General features: G+C 32.5%; 2 protein-coding genes and 1 long non-coding RNA gene across 14 annotated transcripts in view; 1 reads left to right on the top strand and 2 right to left on the bottom strand.

Annotated features, from left to right (window-relative positions):
• HOXD3 (homeobox D3) overlaps positions 1-25,056 on the bottom strand; it is a 36,658-nt gene extending 11,602 nt beyond the window's left edge. The window contains exons 1-3 of one of the 11 annotated variants that reach the window (XM_029605854.1): positions 24,689-25,056; positions 15,884-15,910; positions 167-250 (exon numbers count right to left, since the gene is read on the bottom strand). The gene's annotated coding sequence lies outside the window, so the exon portion shown is untranslated. The other 10 variants (XM_029605853.1, XM_029605856.1, XM_029605857.1 and 7 more) reach the window with 10 other exon arrangements.
• On the bottom strand, positions 10,526-13,724 carry HOXD4 (homeobox D4). 2 transcript variants are annotated; one of them, XM_029605865.1, is made up of 3 exons: positions 13,644-13,724; positions 11,536-12,400; positions 10,526-11,163 (listed from the first exon to the last, which is right to left on the bottom strand). In XM_029605865.1, the coding sequence occupies exons 2-3, from the start codon at positions 11,942-11,944 to the stop codon at positions 10,859-10,861; spliced, it is 714 nt and encodes a 237-aa protein (XP_029461725.1). In that variant the 5' UTR covers positions 11,945-12,400; positions 13,644-13,724; the 3' UTR covers positions 10,526-10,858. The 2 variants fall into 2 exon arrangements, with proteins under 2 accessions (XP_029461725.1, XP_029461726.1); XM_029605866.1 differs by lacking the exon at positions 13,644-13,724 and having other exon boundaries at positions 11,536-13,619.
• On the top strand, positions 13,861-17,050 carry LOC115093708. The gene is made up of 3 exons (XR_003857386.1): positions 13,861-13,967; positions 15,640-15,759; positions 16,908-17,050. It is a non-coding gene; the product is annotated as an uncharacterized LOC115093708 (long non-coding RNA).
• Positions 25,057-25,608: the final 552 nt, after the last annotated feature.

Here is a 25,608-nt window from a genome sequence, read left to right as displayed (position 1 = left end):
GCATATAGGGTCCTTAAATCGAAGAATAAAACACTCATGAAATATATTTTATATTATTATTATTAAACTATTTTTCATGTTTTAATAAACTTGAAATACTGTAGGTGATACCGGTATTGTATAGAAAGAGAAATGAAAAATTATCTAAGAAATAGAAAAAACTCACCACAATTATTTTCTTTCTTGAATTTTGTATTTAACTCTCTTAGTAGGCTCTTTGAATGTCTTTTGATGGTCTGTGGAGGAACATCTGGAGGAAAAAAGAAACATTTTAAGTAGAAAGTATTTTGTTTAATCATTTACATTTATATTAAAATTATCTGTCTGTCTATGTGGTTTGTTCATAGTTAACTATTATTATAAATAAAATATATGTTAAAACTCTGTTGACAAGCAATAAACTTATTTACAAAAATTCTTTTGTTGTATAACATTTAATCCTTTATACTAAACTACATTGAGGCCTGCAAAACTTGCACAGTCTAAATTTACAATCGCGTGGCGTTGTGAAAGGCTTAACAGGATTTGACGAGTTATATGTGCGCTATATGCTAGTGAACACATTTCAAATGAGTTTCAGAGTTCTAGGAACTGCAGACTGTTTCCAACTATTTTGCGTACAGATTGCTACTATATTGTTACAAATTTAGGTTATTATATAAAAGGAAAATGAAAATGTCAATTATTGCGGTTTTTCCACTTTTTTTTTATTGGTATGATTAAATTGCACTTGCCACTAGCACGTGCAAGAAATGGCTAGGATTAGAAAAAGAAGTGTAATCAAGCAGTAGAATAATAAGTAAAGCAACTGAACAGCATCCGTGGCGCCATTACACATAGCTCATAAATAATTTATAGCTGTAGATCCTGTATATTTGTCATAACAAACGAAAACACCACACTACTTCAGAAATTCATTTGTCCTTGCTCTCATTCGTGTGCACATTGTAGAGAAGGAGAAATCCTTAAAAAGCTCAATATAGCTGTTACAAATACTTTTGATTTGGGACATCGAAAATATAAAATATTAGACTAGAATCGTGACCCATTCACATACAATGAAGTATAAATACACATTTGAAATCTGATTCATAAATTCTTTGACTACGTTATTTAAAAGCATAAGAATGCCAAAATATCCCACACAAAGAACGGCCAACCCATTATGAAGACAATATCTAGCAACTATAAGCCTTTGAAATGACCTTTGGCTTGTATAGCAATAACTCACCACTTAATGAACAACCAACGGAAGCGCTTCCAATAGCTCACAACAGAACAGACCTTACAACTTTTCTCCAAACCATCTCTGTCCCTATCCAATGCCAGTACGGTGCAGCATTTTCCCCCTTCTCAAATCACCTTAATTTGGGTTTGCAAACATTGTAGTTTGGAAAGGGGAGCTTAATAGTTGAAGACCTACCCCACCAGTTCCTTATTCCAGGGCCTGTCTCAGTAACATCTTATATAATAGATTCACTGTTCACGTGGGCGTACGTCAATTTTAGAGGGCTTTAATTTTTTTTAACCTGAATTCATTAACTAGAAATTTTAATTGTATAAGAAGAAAACAAGGTTTAGATTGTAAACTATGTTTTAGTCGGAGTACTTCTATCACTGAAAAGTGCAAACCAACTTTTTTATCATCTGTTGATTAAGACGGTAAGTTTTCATTCTGTATCTAATTAATCATGGACATCTGAAATTTACTGTAATCCTAAATTCTCACAGACTGTTCAGTCGCACAGTGTTTGCTCTAGTCAGGGAGGCCTTGAAATTCACAAGTTTAAGAAAGTATGGAATTTGGGTTTACAGTCGACTACTAGGAATATTGCAAAGTTAATAAGGCTCTATATAGGTTCTTAAAAGAGTTGGTTCTGAGTCACAAATAAAAAAAATACTTTCAAAGAAATAAAATAAAGTTAAAGTTCTACGAAAATGTTTTCACGAAGAAACTGGAGAAAATCCTTAGAGTTTCTTCACATTCTGGGTATTATTGAAATTTGTGTGAGGTTGTAAGTGAGTGCTTCCATGAAGTCAAATGAAATGCTGCTTGCGGTAATTGAATTCAGCTGACTAACTTGGCAGGCCGGCAGCTTGGAGGCATACAGCTAAGAAAAATGTCCATTGCCTTTAAGTTCTGATGTCGTAGCGCTGGCAGAGTTGACAAAACAACTTTCTTTGCCCCTTTTTATATTATGTGACAACAAAGATACCCTGAAGGTAATCAAGGTAAACAAAATAAATAAATAAACCTCTGTCGGCTTCTACAGACCTTTTTTGTTAACTGATGTTTAGATCGTCTACAAAAATGTATCTCAATATCACGGATTCCAGCTTCTATTTAGAGTATTTTACTATCTGTTGAAAAAAATGCATTGAAAAGCATACTGTGTACAGTATATACCCAAAAGAATAATTCTAGCGCATATTCAATAGACATTCAATTAAATTATGTTTGTTAAGATAAAAATGCATGTTGTGAGTAACAGAAACATAATAAAGAGGGCTTGACTGATTTTTGTGTAATAGATGCAGAATTAAAGGTCAACAAATGTGTAAAATACTAATTTATGAATATATTAAAGTTCATTCTATTTCTCCCTGAAAAGAACTTTCCTAAATTCGAATCCGATGATGGGCGTTTGATCTTTTCAAAGCTAGTTACAATTTATGTGGTTCACTAAAAAGGAATCGCCTGCAAATTTTGGAGAGCTTCATTTCTATTTACTTGCATGTGGACTAATACGGTAGCTGATTGCTTTTTTCCCTGATTGTCTAATATATGCCCATGTACTTTTCTCCAAAACAAACAATGTTTTTTGAAGCATTCAGGATAAGCCTGAAGCCAATTAATCCTAGAAATGTCTCAGTACATTCTATAACTATTTACTGCATTGCAAATATTTTCATTATAATATTCATAAAGCAAAATAATTACATTCGAGATTTTCATTTACAGAAATGACATATTCAGCCGGACAACGTTACTTCATATATTTTTAATGCAATGGTTGAAGGTATTCAATCAACAAAATACAGAAATATTACCATTCAATTTACTATACACAAGCATAAATCAACCCGATTGATCCAACACCAGTTGTCCAAGACAGTGCATTAATGCTATGCTCGATCTTACTTTCACATGGACACTCTAAAAGTCATTTGTGGGTGTTTATTCCTCAAAATTTGAAATTGCAAATTCATTCCATAAAGCTTAAGAAATCAAAATATGCAGTAAATATATGTGCTTAATAATATTTTAGGAAAAATTCACATTTCTAAAACTGTATTACTATTAATTATAGCACCTATATAGGCACATATTAATGTGTTTATAACTATGCTAGTATTCAGATATATTTGTGTGTACATTTTTAAACAATTTGACAATAATGTGGATCACAGAATAAATCATATTTAGTATTTTGGTAAAGGCTAAGGTAGCAGTTTGGTTAACGGTTCCATTTTGTCATGCAATTCCTTACCTGTATATCAATTTATCTTAAACCTGCAAGCCTCAGTCTCAGTACCTGTGCCTAGAGTAGCTAGAACATATCCTTCACTCTTTGTCTGCAGACAATACTGTCCTAAACCTGATCTTGCGGTTTTACAGACATTTCCATATACCAGTGCAGACAGTATTCCCGATAGAATGAAAGCAGACTGGGGTTCAACTACCAATAAAAAAAAACCCGAAAGGAGTTAGGAAGTTGCTGCAAATCAACCCTTTGCAATCAAAAGCACAAAATAAAATGGAGAAAAGAGACGACTATTTTTTAAAACCATATCATTTATGAAATTGGGAGAAGGGGGTGAAAGAGAAACCCTTTATAATCAGAAATATAGGCGCTGCCTTAAAATCCAAGCATATTTGTTCACGTGATCTGAATACCAGATTATTCTGATTGAGGCTGCAACTTTAACAATGTCCTTCCTCTTCCAAAAAGCCTGAATAGGGTTTGGTGCTATGTTCTGAATATCTCAACAATATAGTTATACTTCTTATAGAAGCACTGGTATAGATCTTTTTTCCTAAGTAGACATTGTTGCAAAAAATAATTTGCCACCCTCTATTTTGACATATTATGACATATAATTCATTCTTATTATACATTTTATTCTAGTCACTAATAAAGTACACACTGCCAGCTATCCACAATAAAAACGGGGAATAGTACAAAAAGTTTACATTCAGTAATCCAGCTATTCATGCAAGTTATGGAATAAGAAAAGAAATAAGAAATAAATAAAATACCGATATGAAATTACTACCCCATAAAAGCCGTCAAATAGGAAATGTTTCAAAAAGTGTTCCTCCACAAAAAAAAAAATGTAGAATTCAATTAAAATAAAGTTCAAATGTTTAAAAAAAACATATATATCTGGTCACTGCAAAATCGAGTTTATGAGGCCGAAGTGTATGTGCAGGTGAATGCGGGATTGGGGCCATTTGAGTGGAATGAGCTAATTGCCATTATTTTCTACCTCTACAGGGTGAAAAGGGTTGATGAGAATGGTATCTTACTGTAAGATACAGAAGAAATTATGTAAACAAATATATTTTGCTTGATTTTGTCAGTGGCATCATTTTATATATTTTCTGAATAAATATTACTCACATATGGACTTTCATCTTTTTTTGTATTTAAAAAGTTTAAATGCCTCTCAAACCCAACCTAATGTTGAGTTATTACCAATAGGATGTTGATGTGACACTAATATATTGCGTGTACTACAAACCATTGCTATATTGTAACATTTATCTAAATTAATGTGTCTTTCCTGACTTTGCAAAGCATTTAAAAACAAATTTCTGAGAAATTAGTGAATTGCAACCCATTCCAGCTTTTGATTATTTATTTGTTGCAAACTGTGTAGTTGAAATATCACCTTAACTGAAATTACAGTTGCATCTCAGTTTACTCTGTATAAATATGCATGTCTATAGCTTTTGAACTCTATTTATATCTATCTATACATCTATCCATTTCTATATATCTATCTATATAAATAGTCATAATATTGAAACATTAGTGCACTGTTATATTGATATAATATTATAACATTGCACTAATGTATCAATAGTATGAATCAAAAATAAAATGGCAGAATTTAACATGAAGCTTAGATGGCGATTGTAAGAAATACCTTTCTGTTAATCTTGTAAACATTTTTTAAATTGAATAAACAAGCACTGAAAAAAGAAAACCTCATCCATTTAAGGATTTCATTTAGGATGTTTGCAAGTAAATAAATTTACGCCACACCAAGTCGACTGGAAAGGCAACGAGGAAGTGTTTGTCTTGCTCGCTAGTGGGAATCTTGCTTTGCGGGAATTTGTCTCAAGCAAAGGATCTAAGACTTCTTCAATCGTAGCATATGTTCATAGAGCAATAAAACTGAAAGATTTACAGTCTTCGCCCGGCCCCCAACAGCCTCGCACCCTTTCAGGAATTACTTACGATGATTTATAACAACTCCGGCAATTGTCAAACTGATAAAATATCATTTGCTGTGTACTGGAATAAACGTTATTATTAAAGGATTTCAGTTTATGGAGTGGTTTATTTTACCTTGTATTTCTTGAAACCGTGTTTCCTTCTATCCAAATGTGGATTTTTAAAAAAAACTTGTTTAGCAAAAAAAAAAAAAAAAGATTATTATGAACTGCTAAATCTGTTCCTTAGTCACTACCAAAGCACATAAACATTTATCATATTTGAATAATTGTAATAATGTGTTATTATTTGAATGCATAATTTATAATACAGAAAAGTGTGTATTTATTCTGCCAGGAGAAGAAGGGAGTTATACAACTGCAACTCAGATAGCCGAAATTACTCCTGGGAGGAAAATAGAGAATTACTGGCTGGCAAAAACTGTTTGTAACATTAAGCTTATTTTAAGAATAAATGTAAGGTTTGTAGTATATAAGTTTAAACAGAACAGAAAAACAAGGTATTCTGTGTAAAATTAAAGCCAAGGGCTCCATTGTAAGGTTAAATATTGTTGAGTGAGACAGTATATTTAGCAGAATGAAGTAAATACTATTAATGGTAAGTCTTCTCTTTTTATTGATAGGATACATTTATTATTAGCCCTAAATGTCTTTCGAATCATTTTAGATAGCTCCAAAAAAGATTAAAGAAATGTTTTTTTTTCCAGCATGGAAAAAAAAACCCTCGTCCCTTTCTAAGTGCAGCATTAATGACTATGGTTGAAGGAAAGGCACACTCGGAAATCATTATCTGGTGCTTAAAGTCTGCCTTGGGTAAAATTTCAACTCAGTTTTATAGCCTTTCTATTATGACGCAAAGAAAAATTTACGACCCTTGCTTGAAAAGAAGTTCAGGGCCTTTTCTCACCGTTTTAAGAATAGGCAGCAGATGCCCTGACAGTCAGTATTGTTCCCAGTAAAACACAAACAACCAGTAAATCTTAAATCATTTCACTAGGCACACAAATCTTACCAAACCCTTTCAATTCTCTCCACTATTCTGTTATCTCTCTAAAGAACAGAAGGAAGCCCTCGCACACACAATCATATTTTTTCCATAAATGTAAAGCTTTCTAAAACATAGGTCACTATATCAGCCTATACCAACTTCTGACTGTCCTATGGTTGCAAAGCAGGAAGCAAAGGGCGCTATTTATCAAACATATGACAGCTAAGTTCATTAAGAATATAACTACAAGATATAAAGTAAAACGTTTACATACCAAGCTTCTGTTTTTTCGGCAGCTATGAAAGAGCTAGGAGTGCAGAGAATAGAGACTGCATCCTTTGTATATTATATTCTTGGGATCTCTTCAGTTTTCAAGTCTGATAGAGTCCTTTGCTTGGCAGATTAATGACGACGCCGTGTTTCTTAAGGGACGTGCTGAATTAATTATTTCGTAAATCACGTGGGTCAGGACTTGCAGAATTCTATTCTTACCATCTTCCTTCCACTTTGAAAGTCTGCATGTTATGAATATGCCTTAAATCTCTTATCTTTTTTCCTGGGGGCTTTTATTACAGAAAACTGTGAAAAGGGCTAACAAACATGGCCGTTTGTAGCTGTGTGGCTCTGCATTGAAAGGTCCCGATTTACTGTACTGTATAGTGAGTGCTGTTGTTATTGACTCTGCCTTTGCTTTCCATTCTTCCCTAAACGACTAGTGGTGATATTATATATACAAGTTTATTGATATTTTAGTAGCAGTAAAAGAGGAGCCATTAAATAAGAAGATAGTGAAATTAAAATGCTAAAATTTGTCCTTATATTGGAACAAGCTTTTGTAATTATATACATATATATTAGCCACATTTTCCAAGTCTTCCATATATTACCTATATAGGTCTGATTTTATTCCGTTTTGACTTGCAAAACATTTGTTTTATTGGACATAGGTTGCATATACTTTTCAAGGAAGAAGAAATAATTTGAGTTTATGTCAGTAATATCAATAATGCAAATTATCATTTTGTCTTCTGTGTTATTGGCATGAATAGAATGAATAATTTAGCATATAGATATTAAAAGTTTGAGAATAGAATCGGAGACAGTCTATGAGGGTTCTGAAAGAGCAATCAGTTGAATAGCTGCAACACAAAAGCAAACAATTTCCACTCATATATTTAGTTTTGAAAGTATATCTTTCAATTTCCAAGTACCTGCTCATTCTGTTTTGACCTGCTGAAGGGAGTGATAGCTTCTAAAAGCTATCAAGAAATGTATTAACTTAGTCCAATAAAAAGGTATAACCTACTTTTTTTGCAAGTTACATCTTCAAATTTGGACGAGGACTGCGTCTATAACGTCATATATACCTTTTGAAAAGAACTGTACCAGCTGAATCTAAATTGTTCTGCAAACGAAGAAACACTATTTGGATGATACTTTTCTATTAACCAGATACCTAAACATTAGTACAGATAATATGACTAATAAAATGTAGTAGAAAAGCATGTGATGTTGTTTTTGGAACTATATGAAAAACATTTAAGTTTCAGACAACGTACATTACTTCCCTTGTTTAGAAAGGGAAAATGCATGTTGTTGAAAGATATCATAATGCTCGAATAGAGGATAATTGATAAATGATGAAACAATTTCCATCTCTCCCACTTTATTATTTCTATAGTGTATGAAAATATTACAGCAGAACAGCAAGTGACAATGAGTATAAATAATTATTTTGATCTGGGTGATAAAGATGGACAGAGTTTATGAATACCCATAAAATATTACCAGATGATATATGGGTGACATGCAGTGAAAATCTGCCTCTCACAAAATTAGTAAAGACAGAAACAAAGCAACTTAAAAATCCCACGAAACAATAATTGTATTAAAGTTAATACTGTTCAAAGTACTCGAAAAATCCCTTCTAGAAGGAAGTTAGAAATAGTAGCTAAATCACTTAAAATAGGGGGAAACGGATAATTACATTAATGATTTATTAATGTAGAGAGGTTTACTATGTCGAACCGCCAGAAAATGAGTAGATGTACATAAATGCATTTTGTACCTACGTGCTCCCATTCAAAGGTTTTCAGTTTTTTATGTTCACACAAATGACGTTTACTGGTGTATCTAGTCAAATGAACCTGCTGAGTTATGACGCAAGATAAATGAAGAGTTTGAGCTACTTATTCCTGCCATATATATATATATATATTAACATTTCAAAAAACGTTACTTTATTGAAACTTTTATCATTGAGGTGTAAGCCAGACATTTTTTTTTCTTAAACTACTCCTAAGAATATTAATGTAATCGCGCATAGTATTCTTTCTTTCAGGAATTGATAGTAGTGTGTACGTGGTTTATGCTTACTGTTAGTATCACATATTAAGTTGCAAATTTTGTTTTACATTATACTAAACAAAGTATTTTAAAAGAAAGTACGTTTGAAGGAAAAAAGCTTGGCTCTTATATGAATATATCTAGCAATGGCAAAACTTATTACATTAATCGTAAATCATGTATAAATAAAGTTCTTTTACTAATACTATATCTGAATGCTGTCTATGTTTAAAACAAGGGATTTAGGGTCCAAGAGGTCAAGGGTTTAGAGGTCAGTTCTCCAGGCTGAAATACATCTAATCGAACAGAAAATGTGTCCTCTGGATGAACCTGTTTCTGTAGTTTAGCCGAACTTCAGTAAAATATCTTTTCAGCTTCTCAACGTGAAGGCGTCAGGAAAAAAAAGTCTTTTCTATGTATGGATTCTGTGCTTTTTGTCATAGAAACAATGACGAGAATAATGCAGTAATATCCATCTTTAATATCAAGACCTGTGCGTATTCAAGTAATGTCATGAACAAGTGGGAGAATACTAAGATATCCATAAGAAAAGATAAGGAATTGTCTGCATATTAAAGTAAAAAAGACAGAATTTTATGAGTAAGAGCAAATAAATGGTAGAATTTAATGATTAATAAACAATAAACAAGCCATAGAATATTTTGCTACATCAATCGTATAATTGAGAACTATGTAAAAGGCATTTTATTCCTCTAGCCTCTTCTTTATTTTAAGGCTTCCCTACTTCCTAATAGATGCTCTCACTACTTTAAGACATTTGAAGGAAACTGTGTAAAACAATTTGATTTATTTTATGAAGAATGTTGAAAAACTAAGAAATTTGTGCAGAAAAATATTAAAATGTAAACTGTATTCTACTTTGCAGTATATAAACTTCATATTCTATTTTATTCCAGCAGTTATAGCAGGATGATATTTGAGATCTGCCTGAGCAGTAGGAATGCATAAAGTAAAACACATTCCTCTCAATTTTCTCAAATTTTAGTTGAAAGTTCAAAAAGAACAATTATACCAGAGCATCTTTGCTGCAAAAAAAAAAAAAATGAGATGCTAACAAAAATAAATTGGATTTGCTGACCATGGTATTTCTATTTTTAACTCCCTAGAATTCCTAAATATTATCCATGCCATGTAAAAATAAAACTCACACAATATTTCCGATTTCTAGTAAGACAACGAAGTACTTTAATAAAAAATACGAACATACATCGTTAGTTCTTTTTCTGCAATTTGATTTGTACACAAAATTGTTTTAAACAATGCCATAAAATGGTTTACAAGTATCACGAATATAATACCAGTAAAAGTGTTTAACAGGTTTGGGTAAATGAGAAAATAGTGGTTTAAAATATAGCACTGAAAAAGGCATATAGTCTGGGCACACTGTGAAAGCCGATTGCTTCCTTTGTTAACACGTTTTACTAAAAGGTTAGAAACGTTCATATTTACAGAAAAAAAATAGGCACAAAATGTTCTAATTTCAAGGTTAACTGAGCATTACACATTTATTCCATGAGCTAGAAGAAATATTGAACGTTTCATCGTCTCTCCCTTGCATTTTTTGGTTTTTAATTATTTTTATGTAATTTTGTAATTAAAAATAAATAAATAGAATAGCATCCGAAAATAAAATAACCCGTTTATGATCTGACATACCCCTCTATAATTTCTATGCAACTGATTTGGTATTTTTATTGAAATGAACAAAGGACGATGATAACACCAACATAGGTGTAAGCAGCACCAGACTGATGCGAGCATATTTTTTTTTTTTTGTTCTGTACTTGCCTAAACGCACCCATGAATGAAACTGCACACTGAGTAGGGAAACAAAGTGATATCAGCTTACTGTGGAAGTTATTAGGTTATGCCAGTAGGCAATGCAAAGTCCAGAGAATGTGGAATTCGTTCCTTATGTACAATGGTACCTTTAAAGCAAGATAACAGTCCTGGAGTCTTTTGCTGATGCATGCTTGTTCTGCTTGAATAGTGTCTATTATATACAGTACAGTTCAGGAAAAGAGGCTAAAATTAAACTTCTATAAAGTTGTCAACTCAGTCTGAAGATCTTTGGAAACAGTCTGTAAGTGTTGGGTAGAACCAGATGAAGAAGATTTGCCCTTTGTGTTTGGCAGTTTGTGATCTTTTTTCCACTTCATTCTTCTGTTCTGAAACCAGATCTTGATCTGGCGCTCAGAAAGACACAAAGTGTGAGCAATTTCAATACGACGACGCCTTGTAAGATACCTGTTAAAATGAAATTCCTTTTCCAGTTCTAAGACTTGCTGCCGGGTGTAAGCAGTTCTTGACCGTTTTGGTTCCCCTCCGGCATAATTTGGATTCACTGGAAAATAATATATACAACTTTTAGAATGTCATCTTTCTAGAGGTAAATACACTAACATCGCATTGTAAAATGATATATCACATTGATATATATATACAGAGGTTTCAAATTGTACTTATTTGCAAGGTTTAAATATTTTGAAAGTCTATATTAATATGTCTCACACTACTAAGATGGAGTTTTCTCGTGTACAGAAAAACGAGCCACATGGCCAACGGCCTATTTCATCAGCAATAAAAATTTATGGTTAGTGTAATTGCTGCCTCAGTTTAAAAACTCATAAATTATTCTTAGAATAGCTTTTTTAAAACCACAAGGAAAGGATTAGTAAATTTGCAGAGAACAGGCAAGTAAGAACTTGATCCTTACCCGAGTTCACATGTACTTTCTTCATCCAGGGATAAACTATTGCTGGCTGTTTAATTACTGTCCCATTTTGGTTCTTGATGGTTTGCTGCAGGCTGCAAGAGCGGGAGTTGGGCAGGGGAGGTGGTGGACAATGGTCTGCTGGAACGGGGAAGTGACTCTGGGGGCCGGGTTGCTCCTGCCCGTGACCCCGCGGCTGCACTGCAGAGCCCTGGGCATTGCTACAGCTAAAGGACTCTTCGCTGTAGTTTGACCGAGGATAGATTCCCTGATGCTGAAAATCGGAGCCTTGCGATGCACTGTAATAATCTGAGTTCTGTTCTGCTAGGTAGCCATTCTGTAAATATTCCTCGCAAGGAGGAAATTTGGGATCCACATACTTAGAGTTCACCATATAGGAACTCATGGCCATTAATTTCTGAAGGTAGAAAATACTAATTTTTCTCGCGTTGTCTTTTTTTCTCCTTCCATAGAGCCCTCCTACTTGCTGTCAACTGAATAAAGTTAGGCATCCATGTGACTAAGCCAGCCAATCGGGGAGCAGGGTGTTTATCACCGGATTTGTGTGCACCTTATAATTTTAACAAATTAAACTAAGTAATATAGTCTTAATAAAGTGATAGTATTTAATATATTTTGTCTTTTAAACAATATATTAATTTATTGAGAACATTCATCAAATGATGACCGTCCTCACTGACCTTCAGGTAATTCAGTGTTTATCTGAACTGACTCTCCTAAACTGTTGTGCGCTTAAATATTGCTCAGTGATAAACCCGACATATTTTGTTACATTTAATACTAAAACATCGAAGGTAAATTTCATACAATTGGACTAAAAATGGGTGAAAGGAATTGGTAAGGAGATCTAGAAAAGAAAAGACATCAAACATGAGGCTAATATAGTGTACAATAGACCTGTCTTGGCTTTGTCTTTCAGAGGTCATTCAAAAGTTACCAAGATCCAGTCAGGTTGAAAAAAATTAGGCAATGAGTAACTCCTGGTTCACTTTTCACACATTAATATGGAAAATCATACAAACAATAAGAAAACATTTAAAAATTAAATATGCAATTTTAAGCAGTTTAGTTGAGTGGGAATTTAGCAATTAAGTCTTCAAACTGTAATTAGATTTATGCAATCTATATTAATATTATTCGTTTAATACAAGTAAGTTATTTTGAATATTTTTGTTTTGCTCTTATTGCGATGACATTTTGTTGAAATTTACATCAAGTTTTAAATCCATAGGAAACTTGTGATTCCTATCTTGGTACCATAATTAATTGATTTTAGCATTTTTATGTGACAATATTTAATCCGAATAAATTTTTCATGTGACTGATATGGCTAAAGTTTGAAATCTTAACATAATCAGGTTATTATTGCCATTTGCAGCACACAGTAAATACATATTATTTCTCGTAATACTTTCTAAATGAAATGGTAGAATGCTTGCATATTCCGTTAATATTGGGTACCCTTTGATATAAAAATTGTTTAAGTTTTTTTTAGACTTTTGAAGAATGTCGAAGTTTTTGCATCGACCATATATTCCCCTAGAATCGAATCTGTGACTATATAAATACCACACAAATTCGGTTCTACAGGGTACATATAGACAACGTAATAACATTGCTTTCATCTACCTCTATAATTTTCATGATCACAGCAACTTTCTGACTCATGGTTTCAGGAAACCAAGCTATTTTTCTGCTAAAGTGTTAAAGTAAGGCTTGGTGGATGTGGATCATTTAAAAAATGGTTCGGATAAATTGTTCACAGCTTAGGGTCTGAAATATGAAGGACTTTGTTACGATTTTGACATGAAGCACAAAATTCAATATCTGAAATAATTGCATTTTAACTTCCAACCAACCAAAGGTAGTCCCATCAAATAAATATATAAAAAATTGTCAAATAAAGAATCGGACTGCTTATTGAGCCTAATATTTATTTAGAAATGTTGAATTTAATATTATGGGAATATTTATGTAAAACATATTTTATATGAAAATACTGAAATAGAATGTAATAACGTCCAAAAGCCATTTAAAAAAATTTAAATTTCCATAACTATTGCAAAAAATGACAATAACCCAAAATTTACCTTTCTGAGGTTCTGCTGGTTTTGCATTGTTCCTGTTAGCTGCACGTAAAGCAATAAGCAAAATCTTCTCTTATCAACTGTCTTCAGATTTTCAGTGTGGTAGCGTTTATGGTGAAGGCCAGGGCGAAAGGTCATTTGAAATCATTTACAAACATATCACAAAGTTTCATTATTTTAAGTTGCCAACAGGCGCACACAAGAGTACAAAAGTTCATGAATTGTTCCTGACCTAACTGCTTTACGCTGTCCTCCGCTTAAACTTTTACCTTTCTACATATTTAAAGCCCCTGGAGCTCCGAAAAACGGGGTAATTCCTTTATCATCGTAAGTTTTTTTTTTTATACTTTAACTAATATAATATATAATTTACGCTTGCTGATCCTGAATATGTTTTAAAGTTATGTGTAAAAATTTGTTATCCCATACTTGGCTTTCTTAATGTCATCCATAAAACCGAACCGACTAGTAAGAAAATGTTTTATTCTGCCGACCCGGTTGAAGATCAAATCATCCTTCTGGACCGTCTGAAACTTTTTGCATTACTGTTTAGGCACATAGATGTTTTAATATGAAATATTTTGATTTGACAGCCTAACGCTAGACAGCTCAATGCCCAGCAGTATTAAAGTATCATTGTTATTGCTATTAGCAGTAATAGAATATTATCACAGAACATGAATTACAACTGCATATATAAAGTAAAATATATAAATTAACATATATACATTTGAGTAAGAAACTTAACTCTTTAAATACTTAAATCGTTCACATTTTCATATTTGTTAGACTCTGTGACCTGTATTTCACCTTATTGCGCCACTTGCTCAGACAGGTCAAAGCCAAAGAGTTATTGATGAACAAAGCGTTAAATATTCACCTCCTGTTCACTGCCCATACAAGTGCTTTTGATCTGTCAGCTTTTTTTGTGGCCTTGTTCATGATCAGTGTGCTCAACCTAAGCTAGTGAAAAAAAGGACTTCATAGAAATAGAAATAAAATATATCTATCTATTAATGCAAAAATTATAAGTTAAAAATACCAAATACCTAGAAGTGAGACAGAAGTAGGAAATCGAAGCAATCAGTAACTCCTGCAATTCAAAGGCATCTCTAGAAATAGCTCTAAAAGCCATACCAATCTCTGAGAAACAAACCTAGTGCTAGCATGACAACACACTATTCACACTTCAAACAAAGAGAAAAATAATATTTTTCCTATGTACAAGTGGTCCATAGATGAAAGGAGGAAAATGCAGTTGACTTTTATTTTATTATTATCATTATTTTTTTAGAAGGGACCATTTGATGGAAACATTTTAAATTGTGGTAATAAATTGGTGAGAAAATGATAGAGCCAATATACCTAAATGTTAGTCAAACATTTTACACCACATGTAATAATTATTATATTCTATTGTCACTGATGTCCTATGCAAATATATATAGTATGCATTTTTATAAATCTTTGCTGATTTATTGAAGGATTTTCCCATTTATATCTATGGGAAAAAAGCTGAGTTTAGGGCCCTTAACAAGAAAGCTATATATATATATATATATATTATTCTCACCCAGAGGCTAAATAATTCGTTTTTCTCTAATTTCACACACAATCATAAAAACATTTAATTATTTTTAAACTTTCAAAAAACAATGATTTGCTAACCTCTCACTAATCCTACATTTATAGGGGTTTTTATTAAATCAATAGTCAATACTTTGCTACATCATATGACAATAAGAACAATTTTTGAAATACTCCTGACTGTCTTACATTTCTCTACAATGGAAGAGAAATGTAATCCATTTTTAAATATTTTCTTAAATCAGAACTGTCCAAATAATTCACTTTCTCCTTATCCCCTCCCCCCTCGCCGAAAAAATCAGCAAATATATTTGTGCACAGGGAGGCGCTGTACAGTTTTATATGTTTGTGTGATAATACTGCTAATTACACCTAGAGCAATTCCAGCCTCTTTCTCTCTCTTTCTTTCCAGATATGAATATTAAACATTTGTTATTAAGCTCATAGCCTCACGGATAAAGTATCATTTTTCCCTAAACCACAATAAATACAACTGAAATCTAAGAAGTTCAACAGAAAGACAACCTTACAGGTATCTGAACTAAGATTTCCACCAACTACAGCAATTCCTTTCATTGAAAATAATAGAAAATATTTGGACAAATTTTGCAAAAAAAAAAAAAAAACCCAAACCCCAAGGAAATTACATTACTTACTGTTGATGTCCTTCCATTGTGAAGAACCTGTTGCAACAAAAATGTGTATTGTTATATCCCAAACATGAACACATTATATTTTAAAATATTGAATTTAAAAAGTTTACATAGAATGCTAAGCAAACTTCTTTAAATTATGTTTTTCAAATTGAATTTCACTAGGGAATATTTTATTTTATATTTTTATTAAATTGTGCAAATCCTAAGGTTGATTAAAATGAAAGTTTTATTAAAATTGAACTCTCAGGCCTATTCCACACTAATTAAATAATGTAGTCCAATACTTCCTATGAGGATTATTTTTAGCATATTAACCACATTACTGTAGTGTGAACGATATTTCATCAACAATAACATAAATATAACAGAATATAAGTAATTCAAAATGCATAAAAACAGATTTAGCTCTGAAAAGTTGTAACTTTAATCTGTCACAGTATCACATTAACTATGAATCCATTAAAAAAAATCTAATTCAGACATCATATGTTTTAGATTACTGTAATAACAAATTATGAAAAAACGAAGCTTCCAAAGATTTTTGAATACCGAAATATTTGTGTGGGAACATGTTGTTTTCGCTAACAACAGATTTCTGTGACATTGATAAGCTACCTTACACATACATACAATAATGGAAGTAAACAAAAACATTTTCATAAATGTAGATGTAAAATATTTTATGCAATACTTATTTTAAAATATTGTTTAGTTTTTCGAAACTACTGTTTAGCTTGGATTGAGCTGCAAATGTTGTCATGCATAGAAAATCAGTTAAAGAGGTATCATGCATTTTATAGCATTATATGGCACCTTTTATTTACATCTGTTGACATCAGTGTTTCAAGATATTTAAATCTTGAAACTTCTGTGAAATCTGAACATGTTAATCTTCGAAATATCGTAATACAATTTGCCTATTAGAAAAATCACTATGATTCTAACAAATAAAAAATTGCATGAAAATACAAGAAACACTTGAATATATCATAATGGTTTAAAATTGTATTTTTCTATGTATTAGGAAAATCTGGTTGATTTGTATCTACTACTTCAGGGGTATTCCTGTCTTGGTGAGAAATAGTGCATGGTTTCCTGAGGCTTAACTACATGAGAGAAACTCGATTTCGTCTTTCCTTGTTATAGTCAATAACAGACTTACTTTGCGCTTTTCAAGAAGAAAGAGGAACCTTATAGAAGAAATGCCTCTGTGTTCCGAATCCAGCAGAATGTTCCTTTGCTAATACTGTCTCTATTACTGCTTCAAGGAACTAAAGCATCTGCACTTGTATGCGCTTAAACTAATTTATGGTGGGAATTATATTTTGGCTTGTCAACTCTCAAGCCATAAAACAAAGTTTATAGGAATCACGTGCTTCCAAATAGCCACTCAGAACTTATCTCTATGGAACCATAAATAACCTTCCGCTTTAAACTTTATCCACTGAAGGTTCACTGAAAACGCTCCATAATATTTAAATACCTGACCAATTGACAAAAATATCAAGGATATATGACGAATTGTATTGATATGAACACAGGTTTGTTTCGCCAGGAAATATATTTCTTCTGGAGAAACAAAATTTACTTTTTTAATGACTTTTTGTCGACATTTGATAAAAGTACAAAGTAAACCCCGTTTAGAACTGGTTCAGCCTATAGGGATGTAAAACAAATTGCACCAGAAAGAGTAAATACTTTATTTGTGCTTTTAGAACCGAAAGCTTGTAAGGTTTTTTTTTCCCTAACAACAACAGCAACTGCTTGTAACATGTGCTTTACCAACCCATTGTCCAGAGTTCTTTTACCAAAAAAGTCACGTGAATAAGATAGTATGATTTTTCTGTGTTGAAATTGTTTACAAGTGACCAAACTGGTTAAAACAGCAAGGATCTAAGACTTACAAAGTGAGAAAATCCTTGAACATTCCACAATGAAATCTTTGATAATCGAAACTTTCAGGCTATAAAACAATAAAACAGCCCTGGTGTGAAGTGGATGGGGTGTGAGCAAGCAAATGAGGATTTCAAGGGTTTTAAACACAGGAAGTCAAATGCCTCGTTTATTGCCATCACAGCCTTATATAAATAAGATTGACTGTTTATTTAATACTAAGTAATTAATAAATTAAAGATTGCATTACATTTGCACTATGAAGAAATAAGCAAAACTGGGACTGAATGTGCAAATATATCAAAATTAGCATATTCAAACTTAAAAGAATTAAGAAAAAATATTTGCCTAAGAAAAAATCAAATTACTGTACTTTTGAAATCATTATGTGATATATGCAAAAAAAACTTGTTTACATAATGAAAACTGAATATTACATCTTTTTTTCAACCAATCAGAGAAATTACACAAACAAATATATTTATTAAATACATGTAAATATGGCAATGATTCTTTTTCAGGTAATGGTTGATTCAAAATCCTTGTAAATTAAAAAGAGAGTCACATAATTTCCTAACCAAGCCTAATTCAAGGAATTATAATAAGCATAGGATAGATTGTATTCGGACTGCTTAAATTTACCATGGTTGAAAGGAAATGTCAACAAGAAATCTGAATTTTAGAAATATTATTCACTGTATATTACATCATTCCTATTTGAAATCACTTTTATTTGACTTACATTTTAGCATGAAACAAGTGAAGAGTATGTAAATTGCATTTCTATAAATTAATTGTACTTGCATTGTTAGCTTTTCTATTATTTCTTCTGGATAAATAATAGAACATGCTGACATACTTGTCAAATGTCCTAGTTTCCAAAACGTTTTTTCAATAGTATCCAGAGACAGAATGGAAGGAAGCATAAATGATGATAATGCAAAATGAGATGCGCTGTTCAACTACAGCATCAAGATCAGGCATACTTCAAGATAATTTATATCATTAAGTGAAAAAAAAAATTCCCTGTCCAAGAATTCAAAGGGTATTTTGGAGAGTATGAATTTTATTGGATCAACTAAAGGAAACAATATGTATACATCATCGTTCATTAGCTGTCGGGACCTCAATGGCCCTTTCTTCAGGTATCTCAGAAGGCCCTGAAGGCTAATGCATAGAAATCTCTATTTATAATTTCTGCTGGTTGGCAGAGTATACTAGTTTGTCTGACACGAATATGGCCACAAACGTTCTGTTTATCCTAGAATTCAATGGAATGTTATCATCCTATCCATTAACACTAACCACTCGTGTTGCTAGGAAAGAGGTTAGTTAAATTCATATTGTCAGATCCCATATAGTATTACTGTGGATACCATGACGTCAGAAAGCATGACTCTACAACAAAAGAGTGATTCATAGCTACAGGTAAATTGAATTCTTATTTTCTCAGAATTTCTATCTATTTCTTATTCTTATATTTGCGTTCCTTGGCTAGGATAGGTATGCCAAGGCATAAGTGCATCCTATGAATACATATAGATATCGCTAGCTTCAAAAGTTAAAACGTTGCCCGTCAACAATTTTACTTTTCAGCAGTTGCTATTTAGTGCTGCTTCCTTGCATTTGTATTGGAACTCTACCGAGGTGGGAGTGGACTAACTATAGAAAATGAAAGAAATGGCTCTTCAAGATCACTTAATTAGTCTGAAGAAACTGCTATGCTGATACATTACAGATAGAAGAGCAAATCGCTTCCTTCACCAGACCTTAAATGGGTTTTGATTGTTACTTCTGTTTATTGCTCCTGGAAAGCTTGACAGGGAATAGATATTAATGTACGATGCACTTGACATTTCTCCTACTCCTCACACTAATAAAGATTAAATTTAAGTTGAAATCACGTGTGATTTAGGCTTCCTCCCTAGCTAACCACAGAAGAAAGCCTGTGGAACTTGCAGAAGACGATGAGGCTTGTCCTACAGCGCCTTCTCATGGACAATGGCTCAGAAAATATCAGTTTTTCCAATAACAAAGCAAGGCCCCTCTTTTCAGTAAAAATGTTGCCAACTACTGAGATTTTGTGCTAAAAGGGTATCTGTCCAAGTAAATGTATAGTAAGCAACAAAAATGAAATAGAATCCTTCCTGTGGGCCATATTGGTTAGGCAATTTTACTGCTGAATAGGGTTCCAGCATTTTGTCACATTTTGTCTAAAATTCTTAGACCGCTTTTCAGCAGAAACATCACATTGGATGCAAAATATAAAAATTCACATAACCCTAGGAAGTTTAGCATGTACAAAGGGCCAATTTTCAAAGTGATTTTTTTCTTTATTGTATCTCTGGAAATGTCTTTTGAAACTGTAGAATATCTTTCTCAAATATGGACCAAATAAAAATGTAATCAAATTATAAATATGTAATCAAATTTAATTCTTGAAAACTGTAGAATGAAATATATAGAGATAAAGAAAAGCTTAAATAAGTATTAAATAGCATTAAAAGGTAAAATGGAGTAATTTAAAGTAAAATGCTTATCTTGTCTTCCACCCAATGTGTTTATTATATCTATCATGGGTGATCCAGATTTTCATTCCATGGTGTTTTGCATAACCTAATGCCCTCCAGCACAATTTAAATAAAGGAAATCCCTTTTCTTGAAAAAAAAATGTGTGCAACAAATGTTAGATTTACCTTTCTGTCATGTTTCTTTTCATTAAGTTCATTAAGGTAAGTTTAGCTCTTCCACAAAAAAAAGCAGGGGCCTCTGAATTAACCCCTCCCTTCCACAAACCTTTATAGAAATTTCAGTAAGTCCATTATTTTCTATTACACAAATAAATAAATATATAAATTCACCTTGCCTTGCCTTCCTTTATATATTATAATTAAGGCACAAGGCAAACTGGTCCTAGCTATCAGGTTGTCTTCCCTTCATACATTTATCACTAATAAAGATGCTAAAACCTTTAGCATCTTTTCATACAGCAAGCAGCACTGGCACTAATGATTTAGCAGGGCAAGATTGCAACATATTTCACTGAGGTAGTCACATAAAAAGAAGAAACTACAGGCTTGTAAAAAATACAACTGAAAAGACAACATTTTTAAAGTACAAATATCTTTATTGAAGTTTAAATTATACAAATCATTTAAACAAATGAGCCAACAATGTTCCATGATGTTTAACAATAGATGATATTATATAAATAAGATGGATATAGATAGATAGACAGACTGATAGATAGATAGATAGATAGATAGATAGATATACAGATATAGATAAAAGCATGGTTTAATACAAACCCAAATCTCTACAGGTCTCCATATTCTCTTCAAATGACTCATTCTTTTGGGTTTTTCAGCTGCAACATAATTATATAACATACACACAGTATTCCACCAGAAGTGAATACTAAGAATACTATTAACTTTCCAACTACACATAATCATGTAAATTGCAGAACCCAACAGAAAATCTAGCAGTTTCTTTTGAGGCAGGGATAAAAATACTTTGGGCACACAAGATTTCAATATGATTTACTGATATGTATGAGTGAAAAATTAAATTGCAATATATCAGTAATAATTTTCCATGCCTTCTCCCAAAATATACATTTGGACACAAATACAACACATGAGGTAGAGAAGCACTGGCCACACCTGCAAGACCAACAGTTACTTGATGATACTAGCTGTTTCTTAAACTACTTCAATTGAGTCCAAATTGCCCTGTGAGCTTTAAAGCATTTGAATTGAGTTGTATAGGCTAACAAAGATACTCTAATAGTAGAGCACCAGAATCTATTCCAATCTATGGAGCAGAAAAGACAGCGTTCAATAAAATTTGATTTCTCAATGTACAAAGCTAAAAAAAAAAAAAGGACATCTAAATGTTTAGTTCTTTAATCAAAAGCAAAAGAAAAGAAAAAATAAATGATGGAGTAGTGAATCGAGTTACATAGATATCAGATATATGTGTACAATTTCTAAAGTCACATAAGTACATATAGGAAAAAATGTGCTTACCAAAATAAGTGCTTAAATAGTCCAAAAAAAATGCAGATCTGCCAATTGCTTGAGCATTTGTGTTGCTCACTTGAAAATGGAGTTTATTGAGCCAGATGTGTTGCATACTGATTCATATTAAAAAAAATGGAATCAACTCCATAGTACAATTGGCCCACTGCTTCTCCTGTGTTCATCTAGTGGAACCTACACATGATTTAATCAGTGCTCATCTTTGACGCGCAGCCTCTGCTATGAAATATTCCAGATTGCTGATACATTCAGTAGATATTTCTGCAATACTCTGCCTATGAATAAATTAAGGCAAAATTCAGATAGGGAACTAAATAGTAACTGAATGGCTGTTAAAGTAGACTGAATTATGCTAACGCCTGAATTGTTCTATATTATTGACTGATTCCAGCGTGAAGGCATTCTAAAGTCTATTTAACAAATCAGGTAGTATAACTGAATAGGGCTTTAAGAGACAAACTGGAGCGCAGCCTTGTCCAATTAGGGATTACAAATGCTATTGTAAAGCTTCATGTTAAAATTCTGACAAATATTATATTAAAAATGCATTGTCTTTTGCTTCATGCCATCTAAAATGTTTAATGGTGTAAACTGTATCTGATATAATGTAAGACATTCAGAGAAGGAATTAACTAGCCCTTTCCCTTCACTTCCTTCTATACTGCCAGCAGCAAAAGTCACTGCCGCACTGCAGTAGAGCTGTAAATACCTTTAACAGCTGTCTGCCAACCCAGCAGTGAAATACTGTCTTTGTTCTCATTTTGTCTTCTCCAGGAGCTCATAAAGCAATCCATGCGAAAAATAATTCCTCCAGAAAAGAAACTTGTATTCTATATCGCGAAAGCTTTCTTTAACAGTTTTCTTAGAACAGAAATTAAATCTACTGAGATTCATAAAGTAGACACAGCACACAATAAGCCATAATTGATAGTCTAGAAGTTTTCTTTTCCTTCAATGTTATCTTTCAATATAGAGCAATCAGAATAAGATTTAGGTTAATGCTGACTGATTACACATACCTGCACACCTACATAAAAATGCTGAGTTGTTTTATTATTATTATTTTAAATATGTTTAATTGTCGCTTTATCAAGCCAGCTAACGCATTGTGTAGCCATGTTATGCTTTTCCTTTTAGTTATAATGCTTTTCGCAAAAATGCATACAAATATGATATCCACATAATCTAAACCCAAGCAGATACTTTAACAAAAGCGGTTGTTGTTTTAAAAATAATGGTCCTGTGACGTTCTCAATATTTTTACTTTTTTCTGAAAGTTCAAAATATAATAGCCATGTTAATAACTTTTCATAGCAGGGCTAGGAGTAAATTATGAGTTCTTTACTAATAAGCTGTACAATTCATGTACATAAGTACAGATTAATTAATCAGAAACTTGAAAAGAGGATAATTGATGTCCTTCAAAATCTAAGGGGGGGGAGGCTATACTTTTGGATTAAAAGAAGAGACAAGAGTATGAGAGAGGGAGAGAACTGTAATTTTATTTTACTTCTATTATGTATTTTTATCTTTTATTTAACCACTTTATATATTATTTTGGCAATACTTGTTCACATTGTCATGCCAATAAAGTTTCCTGAGTCTGAATTTGAGAGAGACTTTGAGGCACTGATTATTCGTTAGAGTGGAAGAAGACTGACAGCCAGTGTTCAACTTTGTATCTATGCAATAAAGACATACTATTTACAAAACTTTAAAGCATTTTTTATTGTCTAGATATTACTGCACAAATAATGAACCCCTGTACTTTCAATGATTGCCAGAATTGTATACTGAAAGTTTCAGTATATTTATTTTCGTAACTATAGTAGTTATCGTTATCATCAGGTGCAACATACTATGTTAAATAAAAATCAGAGATAAATAACAGAAAAAGCTATGATAGTACTTTGTATTGTCCTTCCAAAAATTGTTAATACATCTGGCGTGAGCAATAATATTAAAATTGCTTGTAAGCAAAGTACGACTGAGAAGGGGGCGGAGTTAAACATTGTTATTATTTCTGAAACACTCAGATATGTTTCAGAAAAAATATCTTCAGTATCCTTGAATAGAAGACCGTAATGCAAATTTGTAAAAGCTAAATGAGATACTTGTAATTAATGTAATTAAAGTACAGATCGGTGCTTTATTCATTATTAAAAACCTTCACGATTTAAATTGATGACGTCCACATAAACTAACTGAAAAATGTTGGTTTATTTTTCATCTAGTTTTAGAACATAATAGCACAGCAAATGGTTCAATCACATTGGTTTTAAAAATAAATAAAATAAATCCTATACTAAAAACACCTGTTAATCTTTAAATGTATGCAACTGAAAGACAATACGGAATCAGCCAGAAAAGCATTTTACTGTATGATTTTTCAATCTGTCAAAATCTCCTTAGCACTAAATCACTGAATTACGCTAGTAAAAATTCGCATTCTTTTCTGCATTCGCATTTTTATTCTGGCGAAGATTACTATCGGAACCCACTTTTCTATACGTTGGCAAGAACCTGTTTCTTTCAATAATCTAATAACAAATATGAGAGTCCCATTCTAAAATAAGGAACATGAGCTTATAACCTATTTATTTGAATAAACCCCGCTTAAAACGCAGCTGAATTCGGTGACAAAACTGAACAGGCAAATGTCATTAATAAACTGAATGATGTGAAGTTTGCCACATGTTAATAATCAACAGCTTTAAAATGACATTGTGCAAGATTGGCCTGACAGGACAGGTAAAAAAGAATGTTATTATCTTTTCTGTCTACTTTTCCTCCATCGCATTAAGTCGCTTGGCGGCGTCACACTTACAGGAAGCAAAGCAATAAGTCTGGAGTAAAATGAAGCACGTACCTTCTCGCCATACTGGAAGCCGAGTTACAAGGCTGGAGGTGTAATCCATTTGGCATTTCGGTACCAATCCAAATGAAAAAAATAGCGGACTTTAAGGAAGTGGGGGGAAAAGGTACATTGATATAATCTAGATCTTGCCCCAATCCTTCACCTACAGCCTAAACCTCTCCCCAGCTCTTAGGGGTTCAGACTTCTTGCCGGAAGCTGCGAGCTCAGCTGCAAAGCAACCAGAGGGAAATGCAGGTTTTAAGAGCCCGGGAATAAAAGGGATCGGTGCACGACCATCAAACTAACTGTAATACACTCTTCAGAGACAAAGGTTAGAAAAAGAGGGGTTGAGACTCTCTAAAGGCAGAATGCCGAAAAAAAAATCGCCAGGGAAATCAGGGAAAAGGCCATGGAGGCAATCACTGAATGCACATGACCAAAAGCAGCCAATGGCAAGCGCAAAGAGGTCATAAAAAGGTCTATTACCAAGCTGTAAATTTTCTTCAAACAAAAAGGAATTTACTGCAATTCCTTGCGGATTTTTTTTTTTTTTTTGCACATACTGCTTACAAGCGCCATGTTTTTCTTCCCTATATACAGAATAATTTTATTTGAGATCTAATAAAAGCAGCAAATTTCTACCTAAATACAGCGACGCAAGAGTCAACTTCGTAATTCTTAATCCTTGCTATCAATATACCATACACATATATAAAAAAAAAAGATGAATTTTAAAATAAAATTTGATCCTTTTCAGATTCATATAACAAACACAAAAGAAAATATTAAAAGATCTACTGGTGATCCCCTAAGTTTTCAAATGTAATTACCTTTAAGTCAACAAGAAACAAAAGTAAAGTTATTGATCAGGGCAACATTTGATCAATGTTTATGAAAGTTAATATATGAAGTCAAGGGAAAAAATATTTACA

This window comes from Rhinatrema bivittatum, chromosome 6, assembly GCF_901001135.1.
Source record: "Rhinatrema bivittatum chromosome 6, aRhiBiv1.1, whole genome shotgun sequence".
NCBI lineage: Eukaryota > Metazoa > Chordata > Amphibia > Gymnophiona > Rhinatrematidae > Rhinatrema > Rhinatrema bivittatum.
This window is presented reverse-complemented; position numbering and strand designations above follow the sequence as displayed.